At 56.7% G+C, this 21588-nt stretch overlaps 10 protein-coding genes across 10 annotated transcripts; 5 read left to right on the forward strand and 5 right to left on the reverse strand.

Moving 5' to 3' along the window:
- Positions 1-201: 201 nt before the first annotated feature.
- On the reverse strand, positions 202-1172 carry UV8b_01981 (uncharacterized protein; the record flags this gene model as incomplete). The annotated part of the gene is made up of 3 exons (XM_043139479.1): positions 202-689; positions 802-911; positions 1054-1172. The coding sequence occupies 3 exons, from the start codon at positions 1170-1172 to the stop codon at positions 202-204; spliced, it is 717 nt and encodes a 238-aa protein (XP_042995413.1).
- Positions 1173-2178: 1006 nt separating this feature from the next.
- On the forward strand, positions 2179-3285 carry UV8b_01982 (uncharacterized protein; the record flags this gene model as incomplete). The annotated part of the gene is made up of 3 exons (XM_043139480.1): positions 2179-2262; positions 2359-2778; positions 2962-3285. 3 exons carry the CDS (start codon positions 2179-2181, stop codon positions 3283-3285), a joined length of 828 nt encoding a protein of 275 aa, XP_042995414.1.
- Positions 3286-4633: 1348 nt separating this feature from the next.
- Positions 4634-7262, reverse strand: UV8b_01983 (uncharacterized protein; the record flags this gene model as incomplete). Its single annotated transcript, XM_043139481.1, has 4 exons — positions 4634-4921; positions 4997-5290; positions 5378-6943; positions 7215-7262. 4 exons carry the CDS (start codon positions 7260-7262, stop codon positions 4634-4636), a joined length of 2196 nt encoding a protein of 731 aa, XP_042995415.1.
- A 2143-nt stretch (positions 7263-9405) lies between these two features.
- UV8b_01984 (uncharacterized protein) lies at positions 9406-11052 on the forward strand (the record flags this gene model as incomplete). The annotated part of the gene is made up of 1 exon (XM_043139482.1): positions 9406-11052. One exon carries the CDS (start codon positions 9406-9408, stop codon positions 11050-11052), a length of 1647 nt encoding a protein of 548 aa, XP_042995416.1.
- Positions 11053-11364: 312 nt separating this feature from the next.
- On the reverse strand, positions 11365-12489 carry UV8b_01985 (uncharacterized protein; the record flags this gene model as incomplete). Its single annotated transcript, XM_043139483.1, has 3 exons — positions 11365-11977; positions 12134-12232; positions 12356-12489. 3 exons carry the CDS (start codon positions 12487-12489, stop codon positions 11365-11367), a joined length of 846 nt encoding a protein of 281 aa, XP_042995417.1.
- Positions 12490-13015: 526 nt separating this feature from the next.
- UV8b_01986 (uncharacterized protein) lies at positions 13016-14284 on the forward strand (the record flags this gene model as incomplete). The annotated part of the gene is made up of 3 exons (XM_043139484.1): positions 13016-13180; positions 13335-13418; positions 13526-14284. The coding sequence occupies 3 exons, from the start codon at positions 13016-13018 to the stop codon at positions 14282-14284; spliced, it is 1008 nt and encodes a 335-aa protein (XP_042995418.1).
- A 253-nt stretch (positions 14285-14537) lies between these two features.
- Positions 14538-15261, reverse strand: UV8b_01987 (uncharacterized protein; the record flags this gene model as incomplete). Its single annotated transcript, XM_043139485.1, has 4 exons — positions 14538-14604; positions 14688-14751; positions 14836-14893; positions 14992-15261. 4 exons carry the CDS (start codon positions 15259-15261, stop codon positions 14538-14540), a joined length of 459 nt encoding a protein of 152 aa, XP_042995419.1.
- Positions 15262-15732: 471 nt separating this feature from the next.
- On the forward strand, positions 15733-16357 carry UV8b_01988 (uncharacterized protein; the record flags this gene model as incomplete). The annotated part of the gene is made up of 3 exons (XM_043139486.1): positions 15733-15735; positions 15941-16061; positions 16167-16357. The coding sequence occupies 3 exons, from the start codon at positions 15733-15735 to the stop codon at positions 16355-16357; spliced, it is 315 nt and encodes a 104-aa protein (XP_042995420.1).
- A 338-nt stretch (positions 16358-16695) lies between these two features.
- On the reverse strand, positions 16696-17050 carry UV8b_01989 (uncharacterized protein; the record flags this gene model as incomplete). The annotated part of the gene is made up of 2 exons (XM_043139487.1): positions 16696-16898; positions 17017-17050. The coding sequence occupies 2 exons, from the start codon at positions 17048-17050 to the stop codon at positions 16696-16698; spliced, it is 237 nt and encodes a 78-aa protein (XP_042995421.1).
- A 425-nt stretch (positions 17051-17475) lies between these two features.
- UV8b_01990 (uncharacterized protein) lies at positions 17476-18199 on the forward strand (the record flags this gene model as incomplete). Its single annotated transcript, XM_043139488.1, has 4 exons — positions 17476-17524; positions 17651-17741; positions 17879-18071; positions 18167-18199. The coding sequence occupies 4 exons, from the start codon at positions 17476-17478 to the stop codon at positions 18197-18199; spliced, it is 366 nt and encodes a 121-aa protein (XP_042995422.1).
- Between the last annotated feature and the right edge of the window lie 3389 nt (positions 18200-21588).

The raw sequence follows: 21588 nt of genomic DNA on the forward strand, positions 1-21588 counted from the left end.
TTTGCATTCTGCACCAATACATGGACGTGGAACGAGCAAAGCAACCCTTCCGGGCCCTTGTCAGCAATGGGCCAGGGCCAGGCGGCAGAAACACCATGCGGGCATGATACATGCATGTATATATATATGTATACAACAAGGCCGTCGTGGAAAGCCCAATCAAACAGCTAGCTCCCCCCCCCCGTCTGCCCCCTCGTTTGCTTACAGTCGCAGCGCGTTCGAAATCTCAACCGTCACCCGTCCGTCGTGCTGCCCGACGACCCTCACCGACTCCAGATCCTTGACCACCCAGTCCGGCCCAGCTGCGACAACCTGGTCAACCGTGTGGCTCGTCACGAGCCCGATGACCTTGCATCCCGCCGCCTTGCCGGCCTCGATGCCGGCCGGCGCGTCTTCCAGCACGACCACGTCCCCGGCCCGGTGCGCGAGATTGAGCTTGTCCAGGCCCATGCGGTAGCACGCAGGGTCCGGCTTACCGTCGGCCACGGACTCGGCCGTGACGAGGTGCCGCGGAACAGCCAGGGACAGCCGGCTGAGCCAGCCCGACACGAGCGGCTCGGTGCCCGACGTGACTATCGCCCACGGGGCGGAGAGGGCGATGAGGGAGTCGATGAGGCTTCTGGCGCCGGCTATCTCGAAGGCGTCGTCGCCGTAGAGGAGGGGGATCTGGCCCTCGACTTGCTTCACGTCTGTGGGGGGAAGGGAAAAACCGTAAGCAGGGGGGTTTTCAGGGGGGGGGGGGGGGGGGCACCGGGCAAGCGGGAAAACACTGGGACCCGAGGGGGGTGAGGTGATACAGACATTCCCACGTGGCCTTGTGAGGGGCCATCATGCCGACCACGTCTATGCTTCTGCGTCCGTGGGACGTCTTGAGGATTTCCTGGGGATCCAGAGCGAGTTCTGTGGCGATGCTGCGCGGCAGCTGTCAGCTGTGGTCCGGATGTCGTCTCGTCTTCTGTGGCAGAGGGGGTGGACTTTGCGTGTGATTTTTTCCACGTCGTCACGTCGTCACGTTTTCTATGCTGGCCACGCTTGTCACGAGCGCATCCTCACCTGTGCCAGTGTTTCACTATGGCGGCAGTGGAGTCGATGATGGTGCCGTCCATGTCGAAGAGGAAGCCCGAAAACGACGCCCGTTGCGGCGGTTGAGTGAAGCTTGGCTGCGAGCCCATTGCGCGAGTCTACTCCTGGGTATTGCTTGGGCTGGATGTGAGCGACGGTGCTTGATGGGGATGATGGGGATGCTAAGGATGCTGGGATGCCGGGATGCTGAAGATGCTCAAGATGCTGAGGATGCTGTAGATGCGGATGCTCTGTCGCAAACGTCGTAGAGCAAGGCGATGATGCGTCTGTTGCTGCAGAGTCACGTCCCCAGACGGACGTGCAAAGAAGTCAATGTGACGCTTCGTCAAGTCGCAATCCCAACGTCGTTGCCTGGCCGCACCGTCTTCGCCTCGTCTCGGTCATTCCGTGCGGGAGGTCGGGCGGGCGGGCGGAACTGCCTTGGCGGGTTAGCTTGCTGCTGCTGCTGCTGCTGCTGCTGCTGCTGCTTCTGCGTGCTTGCTTGCTTGCTTACCCGGTGCCCGTTGGCGACATGCTTCCACAACGCATGTCACGGCTGTGCCCCAGCCCTTTGCATCCCTGCTCCTTTTGCTTTTGTTCTCCGAGTTGAATTCCTGTGCGGACAAGGGAAGCGGGCGGGCAAGCAGGGCTGCCTGGTGCTGGTGCGGCCGGTCGAGACTCGACGCGGAATAGGCAGGGCAGGTGCGACTCGGCCACGTAACTTGCAGTACATGACATAACTGTTGGCTACATTAGGTACGTTACCCCTCACTCATGCTTGGCAGCCCGAACTTGTTGTTGGCAGCGCTTCAATGTTCTAACCCCGCGCAAACTTCCCCCCCCCCCCCCAGCCGGTCCACGGGATGAACAGACGCTCCCCTCGCATCGACCGACCCCGCGTGCGCGTGCCCTCCGGACTCGGCAAGGCGAAGCGCGACCTGGGTTGTCTTGTCGTGCCGCGCGCCAGACAGATAGCCATCCAACCCGGAGCCTTCCCCCCACGGTCTCATCCCGGGCACCGCCCTGTGTCGATCCTCCTGCCTGCCGGAATAAATCGAGTCTTTTGTTGTTGATTGCACGCCGGACGCAGGACCAGGAAGCAGGAGCAGAAGGAAGATGGGCTCCCACGCCAGAGACGCCAGAGACGCCAAAGACGCCAAAGATGCCAAAGAGCTAGTCGTGCTCGTCACCGGATTCGGCGTATGTATGCCCGCATGGTCGCTCGCATCTCGACCGACCACCCCCCGTTCTCCTTTCGGAGAAGCACCCTGCCCTTGCTGACCGCCGTCTCGACAGCCCTTTCGAGAGCAATACCCCGTCAACCCGTCGTGGGAAATCGCCAGAGGCCTCCCGCCGTTCCTGCCGCCGCTCCGGCCCGACCTGCCGCCCGTCCGCATCCTCGTCCACCCGGAGCCGATCCGCGTCAGCTACAAGGTCGTGCGCGGCCTCGTGCCCCAGCTCTGGGGCGCGTACCGCGGACGCGAGGTCGACGCCGCCATCCACATTGGCATGGCCGGCCCGCGGCCGTTCTACCAGCTGGAGCGGCGGGCCCACCGCACGGGGTACAAGACGGCCGACGTGGATGGCGAGTGTCTCGACGACGGCGCGGACGGGCGGCCCGACGACGAGGGCTGGATCTGGTACGGCCAGCCGGACGAGATTTTCTCCGAGCTGGACATTGATGACGTGCATAAGCGGTGGCAGGCGCACAGCTCGGTAAGCCCAGGACCCAGGACTCGCCGGGGGGGGGTTGTTCCCGGTGGCAAGAAGAAAAAGGTGGAGGAGGAGGAAAAGAAGAAGAGGAGGAAAAGAAGAAGGAGGGAGAAAAAAAAGGAGAAAAGAGAAGAGAGGGGAAACGCGACGGCTGACGGAGACTAACCCGTGGGCTTACTTGTGCAGAAGGACATGGACCTGCGCATCTCGGAGGACCCTGGCCGCTATCTGTGCGACTTCATCTACTACTGCAGCCTGTCGCACCTCTCCCAGGCGGGCCGGCCCAGGAAGGTGTGCTTCTTGCACGTGCCGTCGGATGCGTCGGAAGCGGCCGTCGCCCACGGCCGCGAGCTGACGATGAACCTGGTACGATCGATTGCCGAGAGCGAGACGGCGCGAGGGCACGATGGGCACGGGCGCGGGCAGGGGCAGGGGCAGGGGCAGGGGCACGGAAGCGGAGGCGGAAGCGGAGGCGGAAGCGGAGGCGGAGGCGGAAGCGGACATGGCTGAGAAACGGGTGCTGCGCGGTTGGATACGGCGTTTGCTCTGCTCTGCTCACGCGTGCATGCCCGCACCGACCGCTCTTAGTTTTTCTTCTTTTTTCCTTTCCTTTCCTTTCCTTCTTCTTTTTTTTTCTTTTTTTTTTTCGGTTCTTCTTTTTGGGCAGCCCAGAATGTCATGTTCCCAAAAACACATTCATGGTTTTGGCAATTGGGATTACATTATACGTGACAGTGTCAGTGTCAGTGTCAGTGTCAGTGTCAGTGACAGTGTCAGTATCAGTGTCAGTATCAGTGTCAGTATCAGTCAGTATCAGTGTCAGTATCAGTGTCAGTGTCAGTGTCAGTGTCAGTGCCAGTGTCAGAACCAGCGTCAGTGCCAGCTGGACCACGGCGCAGTGCCGAGCGCGGAGCCGGACCCGGCCGGGGTGTCTGCCTCCGTGCCTCCGTGCCGCGCTCCTGTACCGTACATACTCGTCAAGGGCACTGTACACGCACTGTACGCTGTATGCACACCGAGACTTTGTTGCAGAGTCCAGACTGGTGGAGTCGACGCGTGCCTCGCTTACAAAATCCTGCTTACTGTACTGTACTGTATGTATAAAGCTGCTCGCCCCCGCACCTGCCACCCCCAGCTCCTTCACCTGTTACGAACGGAACGGAACGGAACGGAGCGGAGTTTCGGTCGCGACGCCATTCTTATTCTGCCTACCATGTGCAAGAGAGCGACTTGCGACACCTGCGGTAAGTGCGCGGGAGGAGACGAGTGAGTAGACGAGCAAGACGCACGGGAGAGACAAGGGAGAGAGAACAGAGAGGCACAAGGGAGAGACACAAGTGTATAAGACGAGTGAAAAGCCAAGAAAGAGACACAAAAGGCATCACCAGGCAGCCCAGGCAGCCCAGGCAGCGAGCTATACTGACGGCCGCAGGGAAAGCTACCTGGTGGGGATGCGGCAAGCACATCGCCATGGTCATGGACCCCATCCCCCCAAACGACCGGTGCGCGTGCGAGCCCACGGTCGCCAGGGACGGCAAGCAGTACCCCCCGATGGCGAAGCAGCCGTAGCGGCGATGCGGCGGCGGCGACGCGGCGCCATGCTCTGGCTCGGGGCCGACGTGACATGGCATGGCATGCATGACATGTCATGACATGACATGGCGCGCGGCACGGCGCGGCACGGCAACGGCAACGGCAACGGCAACGGCAACGGCAACGGCAACGGCAACGGCAACGGCAACGGATGGCGCTGGATCCGACGACACGGCAATATACACATTCGCGTCTGCTGCAGCACGCTCGCTGGCCACGCAACCGTGATGCATTCGTCAACGCTCAAAAGAGTCGGTCAGCTCGCTCACCTCCTCCTCGCGCCGCCCGCCGCGCCGCCCGCCGCGCCGCCGTCCCCCCGCTCCGCCAGGCTGACCACCTCTTGGATCCCCGCGGCTTCCTGCTCCTCCTCCAGCGCCGTGACTTCTTCCCGGCAGTCCCACCACTTCTCCTCGCTGAGCTCAAACGCCTTGGCCTTGATCTCCTTGACGGCCAGCGTCTCTGGCTGGATGTTTTTCCAGCGCAGGCTGGTCATGAGAATCTCCTGCCATTCCGCCGACGTGCGCGCAAAGAATTCCCGCCGGGACTCAAAGGGCTTTTTTGGGGGAAGGAGGGGGACCTGTTAGTAGGCTGTAGAAATCAAGAGGCCGTGCGTGCAGTGGAAACTCACTCTTGGATGAGGCAGCCCGTCATCAACAGACGCCGCCGTCGCCGCCTCTGCATCATCATCATCCTCCACCTTCTCCTCCTCCTCAAACGCCGTGGATGCCGTGTCTGACGCAGCTTCTGATGCGGCGCCTTGTTGCCTCGTGCGCTTGCTAGGCGTGCGCTCGTGCCCTGCGTCGTCATGTCCCTCCGCATCGTCGTCTACATCGTTCTCGTCCTCGTCCTCGTCCTCATCCTCGTCCTCATCTCCCTCGTCTCCGTCTTGGTCGTCATCCTCGTCGTCTTCGTCCTCGGACTCCTAGACCTGCAGTTAGTTTACAAGAGGGGGAAGGAGAAGAAGAAGAAGAAAAGCAAGCCCCCTGTCTCTTGATGCGTTTTGACTCACAATCCAATCCTCCACTGGCCTGTTGAATATCTCCTTGCAACCATCCAGTTTGCTCAGGTCAATCGCGTACAAGTCATCAAACGTAAACTCTCGGTCTCCCTTCTCAAACGTGCCGCCGTAGATGTAGAGAACATCATCTTGGACAGACAACTGAGCGTTGAAACGCACGTGCGGCGGCTCCATGGTCACCGGCATCTCCCTCATGGGCTTCTCGTCGTCCTCTTCAGGCTCCGCCGTGCTCCTCTCAATCTGGATGCCGTCGACGTCGTCCAGCGAAGCGCCGGTTTCAAGGGCGGCTAGCTGCTTCAGAAGCTCTTCCTCGTTGGCCTGCGCTCGGCCGCGGCGGCCGACGCGCTGCTGCTGCTGCTGCTGCTGCTGATCCGGACCGCTTGCCTTTTTGTGCTGGCGGGGCTTGCGCAGACCGAGAGGCATGAATCTGTTGCGGTCAATGTTCCAGGCAAAGAGCTGGTTGAAAAACTCGCTGTCCATGCCTTCCTCGCTCTGCTCGACGTCGTGCACCCCGCCAAAGAGGATCCCGCGGCCCTTGTGCCAGGTCATGGTGGCCCCAGCCCGGGAAGGGTTCGGGGCGTTGGCCGGCCTCTTTCGCCGCTCCCATCGTACCGTCGGCGGGGTGTTGGGACCAGCGTCGTTGGCTGGCAAGGACATTCTCAGGAAGAAGCTGTCGTCGTGCACCTTGGGGATCAAGACGTTCTTTTGCTGACCCTGGCTCTCACTCTGGCTCTGACCCTGGCTCTGACCCTTTGCGGCCTTCTTCTTCTTCTTCTTCAAGGCGACGGTGGCCTTGACCCTTGAGTAGCCACCGTAGAGCACCGCACCTTGATCGCAGGGCAGCAGGGTAAACGAGGAGCGGGCGTCGGGCTTGAGCTGCGCCTGGGGAAGCGTCGGGCAGTGCCACGCGTAGTTGGCCGTGTCAAAGATCCACAAGTCGGCCAGGTACTTTGTCTGGTTCGAGGTGTCCTGGAAGCCGCCAAACAGGATGATGTACTGCTTCCAGTACGTCATCCGGTGGCCGCTGCGTGCCGGGGGGCTCTTGTCCTTGCCCTTGACCTCGATCTTGGTCCATTCCCTCGTGGCGGGCTCCAGCCTCCAAAAGTCGGAGTAGTGGTGGAAGGTGCCTTGCTTGGGAGAGGAGAACTCGCCGCCAAAGAGGTAGACGTGGTTGGGGTTGGAGGCGCGAGTCCAAGCGTGTCCGGAACGGGGCAGCGGCGCGTTGGGCGAGGTGACGCGGCGCCACTCGTCTCTGGCGATGTTGTAGACGTGCAGGTCGTTGTAGAACTGCGCCAGCGAGCCGTTGAAGTATTCGCCGCCGAACAAGAGGAGGCTGTTGGAGTCGGCGGGCGAGGCCATCAAGGTGGAGGCAGCTCTCGGTCTGGGCGGGACGGGGCACACGGTCTCGGTGATTTTGAGGAACTGCTCCTGCTGCCGGCGATATTCCTCCAAGACTTGCTCGAGGTCAACATCTTGGACGTCACCGCCTTCAGCCCTGGCCGCTTTGGTCTTGGCCTTTTTCTCCCCCTTGGAAGCTTGCTTTGCCGCTTTCTCGGCCTGTTTTTTTTTGTTTTTGTTTTTGTTTTTTTTCACTTGGTCAATAGAGCAAGAAGTCTATATATATATCTGGGACTGGACTGGAGATGAAGACGTCAAGACTGTGAAGGAGGTGAAGGAAACAAAAAAAAAGGTGAAGAGGGCGGGCAATGGAGGGGGGTAATGGAGGGGGGCAATGGAGGGGCAGAGGACCGACCACGCGCCAGCGACGGAAAAATCGAAAATTTCGTGGAGGAATCGTGCGGGCAGTCGGGCAGGGCAGTTGGTTTACCTTTTTGGTCTTTTTGGCTTCTGCCGCCTTCTTCTTGTCCTTTGCCATGGCTGCTGCTGCTGCTGGCTGGCTGGCTGGCTGGCTGGCGCTGGGATGAGGAGGCTAGTCGGGACGGCAAGGGAAATAAATGCCCTGCCAGCAGCTGGCTGGGTAAGTTGACGTCTGTCTGGTCAACGTCAATGCCAGGAGGTCGTGCTGTCTGCTTGTACTCTGGTACGGAGTAGTTATCGACCGCTGCTATCTGCTATCGGCCCCTGGGGTCAGCTGTCGCTGCGCTGCGTCTCGTCGTGCCGTTATACTCCGTACATACAGACAAGTACGTATAGTTAGTTGGGTGCCCCGCCCAGAAGCCTCCACTTGCGCCAACAGCCCTGGGACTGGGACCAACCAGGTTACCGGGTGGGGTCCGCTTAAACGGGCCAGGCACTAGTCACATGTTCAGGGCTTCAACCAAGCCAGTCAAGTCAGTAGTAAGCAACATTCATTGGTCAATGAGCGAGCGACCGCCTTCAAACGAGCCGCTGCAAAGTGACGAGGCCATGATACTGTCTGTACGGACGTTCCCCCATTCTCTCCCTCACGTCTACCGAGTAGAGTGACTTGCCATCTTTATCCTTTTGATCTGGCTCCTCGGCAATTAAGAGGCACCACCCATGTCCGTTCCGGTGCCTCTCTTTCGTGTCCACTTCTTCTCCCTCGCATCTTCAGTTGGCACCCGGGTTCAGTTTTGTTGATTGGCACCTTGATTCACCTTGTATACATACCAACATGGCAGCAAGAGCAGGTGAGTGCCGCAACCAAACCACAGCCAAGTCACCAGACCCCCTTTCCAGCTTCCCACGAGTCGCCTATCCTTGCGGAGGTGTGCTTAGCATAGTAGGCGGCAGCAAACCCGGGAATTGCAAAATTTGAAGCAGCACGGTTACCCGGTTACGCTAGACTGTCCGGCAAGACTTTTTTCCAAACTGGCGCTGCAGAAGAAAAAATTGCCAGGAAAACAAAAAAAAGCCCGTCGCAATGATGACGGGTGAGGTTCGAGAACCTTGGCTGGACCTTTTGCGTGTTGGGAAAACCCTGCAAAAAAAAAAAAAAGACATGACGGATCTCCGAGAATACGACGGCGGCATGGCAGCGCCAGAACATGTCGCCGGCCGATGCATACCGTGCCTACCCAGTGCGGCCGATAGGCTGACTCGCCATCCTTGAGCTGCAGCGGCTTCACATGCAGAGCATATATCCCTTTTGACCAGACGTTGCTCCCCCCCCCTGTTTAGCAGACCTGGACCATGCAAAGTGGGAATAAGACCGGAATAACAAGTGACGTCTCCATCAATAACCACATCAACTTAACAGCAGGAGCTAAAAGTCCTGGTGGTAAGCGACGTGGTCTAGACCCACTCCGTTTGGCCAGCCCAGATGAAAAATCCGTCGAGTCAGGCGTCAAATTAATGATCGGGATACTATTATATGTTCAAGGTCGTGTGAAAGTGTCTCCTGGCCTTGGCATGGCATGGTCGAGAGAGGAAATGCAGATCCGAGTCCTCAGCAAGCGGGATCGAATTGGTCGAGGCTCGGTGAGACTGTGCCAGAACCGCGAGATCCGGCCGGACGACGTCAGAAACCAAAGTCTAAACGTCGTCCGTCGTCGTCGTCTTTCGTCCGTCGTCGTCGTCTTTCGTCCGTCGTCGTCGTCTTTCGTCCGTCGTCGTCGTCTTTCGTCTCTCGTCGTCTTTCGTCTGTCGTCGTCGTCGTCCGTCCGTCGTCGTCATAAGAGCACAGGCTGCTGTTTTGTTTCGCGGGAGCAACCGACGGGCTTCCTCGAAAGGGAGCACCCCCATCAACAGAGTCCAGAAGGAGCCTGGGTAGTCAAGGGGTTGACAGGCCGTCAGCCGTACCAACCGTGGATCCGTAACGCAAATTGCGCTTGGCATGCTTCCCTGCACTCTCAACTGTCCATCCGTCACCGCAGCATCTTCTGTTTCGCAGCAATGGCAGCAGTCGGCACCCCGTTCATGCGTGCAGTGCAGTACGCCCTATCCCCCGCTCATTCTCCCATTATCCGTCTGTACGCCGGGTCCGTCCTGTCAGCTATATAAGAAGCCAGCTTGCTGCTCCCCCTTCCAAGTTCCAACACGGCGGGTCCCGGCGACGAGAAACGACATCGCATGTCATTGCTTCTTCACCAGCCAGAATGATCGCATCGACAGTGGTACACTTGGCCTTGGCCGTGGCATGCTCACTGCTGTCACCGGGCGCACAAGCCGCAGAGCTAGACCCGGCTTCCCTCCCATCCCTCCTCGATGCCACCCTCGAAGAGCTCCGCCGTGGGCTCGACTCCAACTTATTCACCAGCGTGGACCTGACAAAGGCCTACATTGCTCGCATCAAGGAGGTTTCCGAGGAGCTGAGGCCCGTCAACGAGATCAACCCCGACGCCTTGAGGATTGCTGCCCGGAGGGACGCGCAACGAAAGAACCCCAAGAAGAAACTCGGGCCGCTGCATGGCATCCCCGTGCTCATCAAGGACAACATCGCCACCCTCGACAAGATGAACAACACGGCTGGTTCTTACGCTCTCCTTGGCGCGGTGCCGGAAAAGGACAGCACGGTGGCTGCCAAGCTTCGGAGAGCTGGCGCCATTATCCTCGGAAAGTCCAACATGTCCCAATGGGCCAACTACAGGGGCTTCAGCAGCAGCAATGGCTGGTCCTCGTACGGCGGCCAGACAAAAGGCGCTTACTTCCCCGACCAGGATCCTTCTGGATCTTCCTCTGGCAGCGGCGTGTCGTCCTCCCTGGGCCTGGCCTGGGCTTCCTTGGGCACCGAGACGGATGGCTCCATCATTTCCCCCGCCAGTGTCAACAACCTGGTTGGCATCAAGCCAAGCGTCGGGCTTACCTCCAGGTACTTGGTCGTCCCGCTTTCCGAGCACCAGGACACCGTGGGACCCATGGCCAGATCGGTCAAGGACGCTGCGTACTTGCTCGCCGCCATTGCGGGCGCGGATAAAAAGGACAATTACACCTCGGCCATTCCCTTCACCGGAAAGCTACCCAACTATGTTGCGGCTTGCAAGGCTGACGGTCTTCGAGGCAAGAAGCTCGGCGTTCCTCGAGCCATCTTCCCGCCAGCCGAAGCCGAAAACGTACCCATCATGGAGGCCTTCGAGTCGGCGCTAAAGATTTTGCAGGAGGCTGGAGCCGAGCTCGTCCAAGACATTCAAATGCCCGGCGCGTCCGAGGTGAATGGTCCGGCGTACAACGTGGTCATTGGCGCCGATTTCGCCACCGATGTTGCCAAAAACTACTTTGCGCATCTCAAAGCCAATCCTGCCAACATTCAGACCCTGGAGCAGCTGCAGGAATTTACTCGCACACACTCTGCCGAAGAGTACTCCACGAGGGACACCAAGTTGTGGCAAAATGCCCTCGACCTCGGCTTTGACAATTCGTCCCCCGAGTTTTGGGGCAATTACACTCAGCAGCTCTATAATGCCGGTCCGTTGGGGATCCTTGGAGCTCTGACGAACCATTCCCTGGACGCGCTTGTGCTGCCAGCCGACTTCATGCCTTCTTTGCCTGCCATCGTCGGGAGTCCCATCATCACGGTGCCGCTGGGCAAGCAACCTGCTGGTACAGGCGTTACCAAGAATAGAATGGGAAACCTAAATACCGTGGCACCAAACTTGCCGTTTGGTCTTGCCTTTGCTGGCGCAAGATTCAGCGAGGAGACGCTGATTGAAATCGCATACGCGTTTGAACAAAAGTCAAACGTTCGCCAAACTATTGAACCATATGTGAAGCCCAAAACCGAACTGAAGGACATTGTTGAAAAATAACGTCAAGGCACGGGAGGGTGGCTGATTCCGAGGAGAATGGCCGTGAGAAAAAAAAAAGAAAGATAACAAGAAAAAGAAAACAGAGAGAGAGAGAGTGAGACATAGAGAGGGAGACGTTGGACTAGTTAGATGAGATTCATTCCATGTACAACATAGCGGTAAGATATTTTGGTGTTGGGGGTCCAGAATACAAACCACTACTCAAGGGTACATCAGACCTGGCTGATGACAGCAACGGCTCAGCTCGCTTTGATGGGCAGAACGTCCTGTAGAGTCCCGGCGGCGCCGTGTCACCACGGTCGGTCAATCTTTTCAACTAATTTTCTTGGTACCTTCTGCTCCTCCGTGACGAACCTCTGGCGATTCGGAGCAGCGGCCTGGGACGTATGCCGCCATGGCCTTGCTCGCACCCATCATGCAGTACTGCACGACATGGACCTTTTTGTCCTCGGGTGCAAGTTGCGCGATTTGCCGAATGTCGCTCGTCCGCGGCAAGAACAAGACATGGTCCATGTTCTTGTACGACGAGTGGAGCTTCGCCAAGTTGTACGGTTGCATGTTGCTCAAGTCGAAGACCTGATCCGTGCTATACCCGGGCCCTCCCCAAGGAGGGCTCGCAAAGAGGACCGTCTCTTCCGTTTCGATCCTCAGATGCGGATGCAGCTTCGCGGGCTGCGCGTGCAAGAGCTGCAAGTACTCGAAGCTGTCTGCGTGAATCCAGGTGACTAACGAAGGATCAACCTCGTACAACTCGGTGTTGCTCTGGGCGCATGCCAGTGTGGACGCGTCGCGCTCAACCGCGATGATGCGCTTCCACCGCTGGCTAAGGGCGAAAGCGATGGTGTTTCCTCCCGCCCCGGCGAACAAGTCAACGAGGGTGACCTTTGAAGGGTCTATGCTGGTGGCCATGTCTTGGGCGATTTGACTAGGGCGACAGGGTCAGAAAGGTAAAGAAAAGGCAAGGCAAGGCAAGGCAAGGCAAGGCAAGGCAAGGAAAACAGCTCTCGGTGCGCGGAATCTTCAGCGAGTCAACATTCAACAATGCGAATACAGCAGTTGACGCCGAATGGGAGGGACATACTTTGCGACGGGCTCGGGAGTCACGCCGAACCAGGCGTCATCCGTCAAGTACACGCCTTCGTCGTAGAAAGAGAAGAGGGAGTATCTTTGGGAAAAGTATCTGCTCTTGTCCGAACAAGAAGAAAAGGGACACGTCGTTAGAAGTGGACTTTTTGTTGTCGTTGTTGTTGTTGTTTACCACGGCATTTCTCTCTCTTCTTCTCTCGTTGCGCCCTTGACTAACTTTTGAATATCCCAAGGCACCTGATGCCTACCTTGGTAGTGTTTGCATTCGTCTGTGAGAGGCAGCCTGCCTGCTGGTTCCATGGCATAACTGGTCGAGACGTTGGGGATTTGCGGTTCACCACTGCGGCTCATGTTGACTGTGAGTGAGTCGGGGTGCAAAGCGCATTGACTCGGTCAAGTTGACGGAGTTGATGGAGTTGATGGAGTTGATGGAGTTGATGGAGTTGATGGAGTTGATGGAGTGGATGGGTTGATTGTTGAACCTCGTGAGCTTGGGACAAGAAGACTGTGCGGGTCGTTCCCAGGCACAGAGGGCCCCACGCTAGCCCAATCATGATGGATAATACAAGACAGCTCAACTTGGTCCGCCAAAAAGAAAGCCACCATTTCGGGTAACCAACTCGCGAGCTTGGTGGGAGAACGAACCCATCCGGGACAGCTTGCGACAATGCGCTTAGCTCCAAGACACAACCAGCGACCAACTTCACCGTTGGCTTGACTCGACCACCTGCGACGAAAACGCACTCACCTGTCGGTGTCGGGGTCCCAGGGCAAGCCTCCTCTGTCTTTGCGCGTCACCAACTGGCAACAACTCTTGCAAACAGCGACACGCACCTTTGCAGCAGGTAGACAGGCAGACCATTGCGGCAACCATACCATGTTCAACGCTCTCAACCGCTTCATGTCCCGTCTGGACGGCGACCAAACCCCGCGGCGAAACGAGCAAGGATCCTTTGGCTTCCAGGTCCTTCGCAACACGAACCTCGAATTAGCCATAGAGCCTTGGTTCGACTATATTGTCGGAATCAATGGACGTCCAATTGTAAGTGCTGATGACAGCCACAGTCCCCAAGTCGATCCGGGCTGCTCATCTGCCATTACCGCCTGCCACAACCATACGTCAAGCTTCCAAATTCACCTCCCCCCCCCCCCCCCCCCCCCTTCCCCGCTGACTGCTTTCTCGGCCTCTGACACAGGAAGATGCCAACCCCTCCCTCTTCGCACAAGAAGTCCGCAACTGCTCCGGCGGCACAGTATCTCTCGGGTTATGGAACGCAAAGGTAAAGACGACACCAAAATATCAGCTCCCTGCCCCGAGCCCCTTGGGCGAGTTGGTATACGTTGGATCCTCCTTTGGCTGACCTTGGGGTGACCCTTCGCTCCGCAGGGCCAACGTACGCGGGAGATGCACATTTCCGTGCCCCCAGACACTGCGTCCCTCGGGCTCACACTGCAACACTCCCCAATTGCGCTCGCCGCCAACATCTGGCACGTCCTGGACGTCGCAGCCAGGTCTCCAGCCGACCAAGGCGGCCTTCTCCCGTACAGCGACTACATCCTGGGCAGCCCTGAGGGCTCGCTACATGGCGAGGGCGCCTTGGGTGAGTTGGTCGAGGATCACATCGGCAGACCGCTGCGGCTGTTTGTCTACAACAACGAATACAACGTGACCAGAGAGGTCACCATACATCCCAGCCGGGATTGGGGTGGTGAGGGAGCTCTGGGGTGTGTTCTGGGCTACGGCGCGCTGCACCGCCTGCCTGCACCTCTGAGCGAGCCTGTTGATGCGCCCGGGGAAACCATGTTTGATGGAGATGTTGGCGACAAGTCAGGAAGCGCCGCGTTTGTGCCGGCGTTCGAATCTGGTTCCCAAGCTGCAGCCTCGACAACACCCCCACCAGGAGGTGAATACGTTGTTCCAGCTCAAATGGTCGGGCTGGACCCTGTGGCGGCTCCGCCGCGACCTGCCGCCAAGAAGAAGGACAGACAGCGCGGTGCCAACAACTTTATGGATGACTATTTCAAGGAGCAGGAACAGAAGAGCAGGGACTTGGACAAGGCCCCGTCGAGTAAGTCATCGGGTGCGCCACCGCCGCCGCCAAAAGCAGGTGGTCCTCCAAAAGCCGAATCCAGCACCGAACAGTAAAGGTGCATGCATCATCACGGGGAAGAGTTTTCGATGCGTGATGCCACCACCTTGGGCACGGAGAATCCCATTGTTTCCCCCATATTGTCTGTTCGAGTTGACCATTGCTTGTCTCGAGGTCCAGGCATGTCGGGGAAACGCACTACTTTATTGTACAATTATTATTTTTGATCGCATGCTACCAGCCCCCAGTTCCACCTCTGGATTCTTGAAGTTCCGGGTTGAAACTCTCCGCCTCGCACCGTAAATTTTTTTAGTTGATGAAGTTGACGCAGAAGAAATGCAATATGAGGCTGCACACCACAAAATCCGCAAAAGCTCTACGTATCTAGTCGTTAGCCCTCCCGTGCATGCGTAGACTTTCTCCGTACTGTGGCCAGGGTCTTGGGCAGTTGTCTTTTACCTTTCGGGAGAAATGGATGGAAAATCACTCTTGTTCGCAGCAGTCGTCTGTATCCGCAAGGAAACTGATCCGCACTCCCATGTTAGCCCTCTGCCGCTGTCGTGATAAAGTCTCTGGAGCCAAGTCCAAGCCGGCAAACGAAACGTACCCGTCAAGACGAATTGGCCGACAGTGGCACCGAAACCTGCGAGGAAGGCGTTGAAGGGCTACATGCATGGAGAAGTCTGATCAGAGGAAGCTCCTAGTTTTCCACACGAGCGCGTAGGGGATGGGCGTGCGAGGCTGGAGACGACGGAAAACATACGTAGTTGCCTGCGAGGATGCAGTACAGGAACTGCAAGCCACCAGCAGCGACGAGAAAGAGGAGAAAGGCGTCAATCAGCTTTGTCCGCTGAGGCGTCTCCTTCATATAGTACTGGTAGATGTTGAGCAGCACGTCATCCCAATTTGCCCGTCCGCTCTTTGTGGCCGATGATTTGGCTGCGAGAGGCGCCGCGGCGGGAGCTGCATCCTGGTGAGCTGCGAGGGCGGGAGTCGGAGTCAAGGGACGATCGCGATTCTTCTTGGGAGCCATGCTGGGATGGTTGTCGCTTTACCGGAAAAAGAAGAGCAGCAGATTCTGCATGAGGGAAAACGCCGAAACAAGCGATGGCGGCGTGTTGTGTGCCAGCGCCGCTCTTATTCTGCAGCTTTGGCTTTGAGAGCTGGTGGTCAGAGGTTCCAAGGTCTGAGGTCTGACCTAGCGAGTTGTTGCCCTGATGGACTGGACACGAAACCTCCAGGAAGAAATAGTAGCTCTGATTGGTTGCGCGAGCCCCGGAGAAGATCGGACCCACCTACTACCTTAGGTAGGTAGCTACCTACCAGGTACCTAGGCACGGAGTAGATACCAGATGATGACGGCGAAGTGGCTCAGTCAATCAATGTCCAGACAACTCCCATCATTTCGCTCCCAGCTTGGCACAAGGGCGACTCCATTCCCATTAATCCTGCATTTGGGAGATTCTAATCCTCTTGGTACCCGAAGCTGACTCTATCTTACAAAATGGTACGTTTGTTTCACTGCACCGTCATAAGTTGCGCTTGTGAAAGCTGCGTTGAGCAGCAGCAGGATGTGGCGGGCGGCAAACACTGTCTGTCCGACTTGCCCGTCTTGCGTCTCTATGCTGCGCGACGACGTAGCGGCGGAAATAAAGACGTGAATCCTTTCGCAGAGCGCGGGGTCAATGACGGATGCTGACACGGACCTGCAGCCGCAGCTCGAGAACTCTTCCTACCTGCTGGCTGCATTGACGGCCGGTGGTGGTATCATGGGTTACGTCAAAAGTCGATCAGTGCCTTCCCTCATCGCCGGAACTGCCGTCGGCGTACTCTGTATGTGCTGCTCCTCAACCTCGTACCCTAGGAAGCTCGTTCCCTCGATTATCTCTGGACGAAAATCATCATGTTGTTGAGCTGATTGATGTGTGGCATGGGCAGATGGACTTGGCGGCTACCGCATCCAGAATCGGCAGCCTTACGGTGTTGAGCTGAGCCTCTTGGCCTCGGTTGTCCTGGGAGGATCAGCGATTCCACGAGCCATTCGTTTGCGAAAACCCGTGCCGGTTTTACTCAGTGCTCTGTCGGTCTTTGGCTTGGTCACCTTTGGCAAAGCTTATCAACAGAGGTAGAGAAGGCGGGCCGAGAGTAGGGTTGATGTAGGCTGTCATTTCTATACGAGGATCATCGCAGGCCCTCATGGGCGTATTGTACAAGGAAAAACACAAAGGGAATAAAATTAAAGAAAAAAAAATTTGGTCATCACAATACTGTCCCAGGTCCTGCTATCCCATCTTGCCGTCCCCAACTCCGGTAAATGATTGCGTACTTTGTAAAAAAAAAAAAAAAAAGGTTGCGCGAGGCTTTGGTTCGGCCGGGTCGGCGGAGATATCCATCATGTGCCCACGGGACAAGATCAACGCCAACCAGACGCTTCTTCTCAGTGTGCCGATGTTGCTGGGCTTTTGCGTCACAGTCCAAGCGCTTTCTGCTCCTCCTTGATCTTGTCTCGCTTCGCCTTGGCCGCCTGCCGATTCTCAGCCTGCAGCTTCCCCCGTTCGGTTTTGAGGCACCGGTTGACTTGTTGCTTTACGTCGTTGCAGCCGCCAGTGGCCTTGTGCATGAAACCCCTGTTGTGGCATTCTTCAAGCGCGGCAATGATGTCCTCACAAGCTGTAATGTATCCCCGTCAGCGGACCTTGTCCCATTCGTTTCTTGCCCTTGTTCCTCGCTGCCTTCCACTGCTTTGGTCTCGGATGACGCAAGGTCAAGAGGGTTTTGGCCGTTGTACCTAGCGCGTTTTTGGTATGCAGATGCGGATGCATTTTGCATTGTCTGTGCCCGGTGCGGACGAAGCGAGGACATGGAAATCTGGTGGGCGCCGGATGGGTTCGTCGTTCTGCTGAAGTGCAAGTTGTGTGGTTTTGCAGAGGCGAGTCTACCCTGGTTGGTTGCAGCCAACCACAGCACAGCACAGCACAGCGCAGCACAGCGCAGCACAGCACAGCGGTGGCGCTGGTGGGTTCGATTTTCAATTTCGTCACGTCATGTCTGGTTGCGTTGCGTTGCGTTGCGGAAGCCAGCAAGCTGTGGGAATTGTTTTAGTTATAGATGGACTTGCCGAACATCCCTAATCCATAAGTTACGATATTTACCCGACCTGCCGTGTTTGAGGTCATACAGCGCTTGACGAAGCAGTTTACGACGCAACGCAAATCATCCCAACCTTTGGGACCTCGCCTCAAACATCATGTCTGCACAAGCGGCGGCCGCTCAGGCACCAGGCAAGAAGCAGCAAGGTAACGTTTGCCCGCTACGTTGCTCATTAAGAAACGAAAAGAAAAGAAAAGAAAAAAGAAAAAGAAAAACCCCGTGGCGCCCGTCATCCTGCCGTTCGATCGATGCTGACAAAACGCCGGCGAAAGACCTCCAAACCGCGTATTCAAATTACAAAACCACATTGCAGCAAATGGCGCAGAAGATCGGGGACATTGAGCAAGAAGCTGAAGAACACAAGTTCGTTGCCCGTAACCTACACCGACTCTCCCTTTTATGCCCCGTCCTTTTCCTCCTTTTCTCCTCTTGGACAGATCTGGCCTCTTCTTCCACCGCTCGAGCGGCGCCTGTCCCAGTTCTAACAGATTGAACGCAAGGCTGGTTCTGGAGACCCTGGAGCCTCTGTCGGCAGATCGCAAGTGTTTTCGGCTCATCAACGGCATTCTCGTGGAGAGGACGGTCCGGGATGTGGTTCCCGCACTGAAGACGAACCAAGATGGTCTGAAGAAGGTGCTGGACGACCTTGTGAAGCAGTACAAGACCAAGCAGGATGAACTGGACAAGTGGAAGGTTTGTTTGTAGTTGCCCCCCGGCCCCCTGCTCGGGAGTGTGTGTTCTCGAGGTGACTTGGGGGGTTTGCGGCAGATGCTAACTCTTCCTGAAAGAAGGAGAACAATGTGCAAGTGGTGCAGCAATGACCGAGGTTGGGACAAGCCGAAACCAAGACGAGCCAGGAAGAGATGGCATCATGCGCTCGGAAGTCGGCAACCAAGCCTGGGAAAGCGGAATGCAATGATTTTCTTTTCTCGAGTTCCTTGGCTGTAGGAACCGAATGCCTGGTGGGCAAAGTCTCCTAAATTCCGGCAACTTCTCCAGGCCCTGATGCAAACCAGGCCCTGATGCAAACCAGGCCCTGATGCGAAAGTAAATTTGTTCTTCTTCTTCTTCTTTTTTTTTTTTTTGCGGCCTCTCAGTACGGAGTACTTCGCACCAGATATGAACCTGATTACGCACAAGCCTTGAACACCATCAAACAAACACTTATACGGGCAACCCACCATTTAATGGCGAGCTGATGACAATATCTTGAAATTGCATCTCATGCTCGGAACGTGGCCGGAATATGCAAGGGAATTACCCGGCATGGTGTATTGCCAGCACATCCATCCATCCGTCCTTCCACCCACCCTCTCACCAGCTACGCTTTCACGCTTCTGCACGCTCACCCACAGAAAACACAAGAGGGAAAAGGGGGGGAGAAGAAGCAGAGAAAGAACAATCAGATTTCAAGAGCTTGTTTCTCAGCTTCCGCTGATCGCATACAGCCAGATGCCCAACGCCAGCCCCTTTTCAGCCCATCCTGTATACGCAACTGCATATTACATTTACCTTGGGTACCTGGTATATACACCGGCGGCTGGGGCAAAAAAAAAAGTCACACGTTGTCGACTGTGATCATTCAACGCCGCAAGCCACTTATTCGCATGCATGATAAGGAACATGTCTGATGTGGCGGAGTACCGTTGCTCTTCTGACTGCGAATAACGGGATTCCAAGCTTCTCTGTGCAGCTACTTCCTTGACAAGTACGCTGCCATTTGATGGGCTTCGACAAGCAACTACTGTATACGTTGGTAAAGCCGGAGTCGTGGACTCGGGTCGCTTCCCGCTCGTTTTCCTGCTTTTTGTCTCGTGTCAAATTGTCCCTTCATCGTCGCCTCAACATGCAAGTATGTCATGTCAGCTGCCTCGTGCATAATGAGAACTCAACATCCAGCATTAATCAAGTAAAGCGCAGTCGCCCCCATGTTTCTCCCTTTGCGTTGCCACGTCATCCTCAACGACCGCTTTTTGGCAGGTATTATAACTACCGTGCAACGTACAAGGAGGCGCGGATGCGCCGAGTCCTTGGGCTTAGGCACCCAAGTGATGACATCATTATCTGAGAGCAAAGTGCCCCAGATGGTCCTGGGATACAGATGCTAGAATGAGCAATGCTTTGAATGCCCCTTCCAAAGCCTCCGTCCGCCTTGCTGTTCTGTGCCGAGGGCGCATGGGCGGTGACTTGGGACACTGTGGTTTGCTTCAGCAAGCATCGAAACCGCCTACTATTCTCTCTCCTCGTCATGTTGACCTCGTTGGCGGGCATTTTATCAGCCGCAAGCAGCTGCTCGGTGGTTTCTAGAGGTTTCAATTCTAGGCGCTTCCCGTCATGAGTTTTTGCGACTGGCAAGAGGGTCGGTCGACAAGGGAAAGACAGCATGGCGCGGCTGCGGGTTTAAAATGATGCCGCAGTTTCACGAGGCATCAGATTCGTGATATCTGGCACTGTTGGAACAGCTGGGAACTGTGCAAGAAGGAGGATAGCTTATGCTATAAATATGATGTTGACGGGGCATTTCCGAAATGAGCGCCGTCTTGTCCGTGCAGGGTGGTCAATACCACAGTATACGGAGTACAACACTCGATGGTTCCAACTCAGGCTGTGATGGCTGTGACGGAGAGGCTGCACGTCGTTGGAGTCGGGAGGGGACGATTGTGAGGATGGGGGTACGTTGGCCGTTCTTGATGCAATTGCCATGTACACGCCCATGCATGCAGCGAGCTTCAACGTGGGCTTGATTTGTGACAAGGGAGCGAACGAGCTTGTCGGATGGCCATGGCTACAAAGTACTGCCCAACCATTGGGCGTAACGAGTCTAACGACGCTTTGCGTCCCGAGACGGCTGCAGGATGGGCCTCTTGCACCGGCCTTTCAGGCTGCGGTTCCTGAATCCTGACCAGGCCCGATGCTCTGGGCAGGCATGCCTTGATTGGCAGGGGGCGCAGAATCCAGATGCTGCTCAAACAAGTGAAGACAACATGGCCCGGGCGATGAATGGAAATAGGCCTCCCCCAAGAAGGTTGGGTCGAAGTCTGTCTGTATTAGTTCAGGTACGGAGCAGGTACTGCAAGAGTTGGTGACGGCCGAAATTAGACGCCAGGCCAGACATGCTCGGTGACGCAGCAGACAATGTCGTTGGGCTCGTGTTGGCTTTCGACTCTTTGAGCAGCGATGCCCTACCCTGCTCGGTCGGTACTGTACATGACGATGCGCGGTAGAGAGCAGGTTCTGCAGGTTCTGGTCTACAAGATCCGACGCACACCGCCGGCCTTTGAGCCGGCCCTTGGTTCTGCAACATGTGCAAAGAGCGAAAGATGGACAAGGGGAAAAAGAAAAAGAAGCACTGGGGACATGAAAATAAAGGCTCGCCAAATCCCAGCCCACAAGCAATTGCGGGGGAAGACAGAAGAAGTCTTGCTGCTCGTGCTTACCACGGCGAATGCCTGCCGTGCCGGAGATTACAAATCCATGGAGCTGGGCGTGCCCTGACTCGGCATTGCCTCGCTCCTTCCTTCCCTCTGCTCTGTGCTGGGTTGTATTGATCATTGCTGCATCATGTTATGTACGGAGTAGCGCACTTCAAATATCAACTAGGAGTCTGGTAGGTACATGTAGTCTGGTAGGTACATGTAGTCTGGTAGGTAAGCTGGTGCCTACTCAGGCACTCTGGGAGCTTGAATCAAGGCGGTCTATTTCTTCGATGCATTGGAACAGCCGGCAGCCAGGAGTCTCTTGAATGATCAATGTACATGAGTAGTAGTACGGTCGTATAGTGGTGCTGGCTTTTTTTGTGCGATGCTGCGATGCTGCGATGCTGCGATGGCGCTGTGCCCCCCCTCATTCAATTCAAAGGTCAAGCCGAGCAAGTGCCTGGCGGTCAAGAGGGAAGCCGGGGGGACAGGGACCTCTCAGAGGCTGGGGCTAGGCCGTGTTCAGCGGGGCCTTCCCCCCCCCCCACGGAGTAGGCTGGGCCGACCAGACCAGACCAGACCAGACCAGACCAGACTTTAAGTATTTACCTACCTATTTATTACATATCATGTACATGCACATGGTGCCAGGCTGCCGCAACGCAACGCAACCTCTTGCTTTTCGGAAAAATCCCTAGCCTCGTCAGCCTTCTTCGCTCCTGCAAACAACAAATCAAATAACCAGAAAACATCAGCGGCCCACCAGCGCCAGCCATCAACTGCTATGCATGATA

Source organism: Ustilaginoidea virens, chromosome 2, assembly GCF_000687475.1.
Source record: "Ustilaginoidea virens chromosome 2, complete sequence".
NCBI lineage: Eukaryota > Fungi > Ascomycota > Sordariomycetes > Hypocreales > Clavicipitaceae > Ustilaginoidea > Ustilaginoidea virens.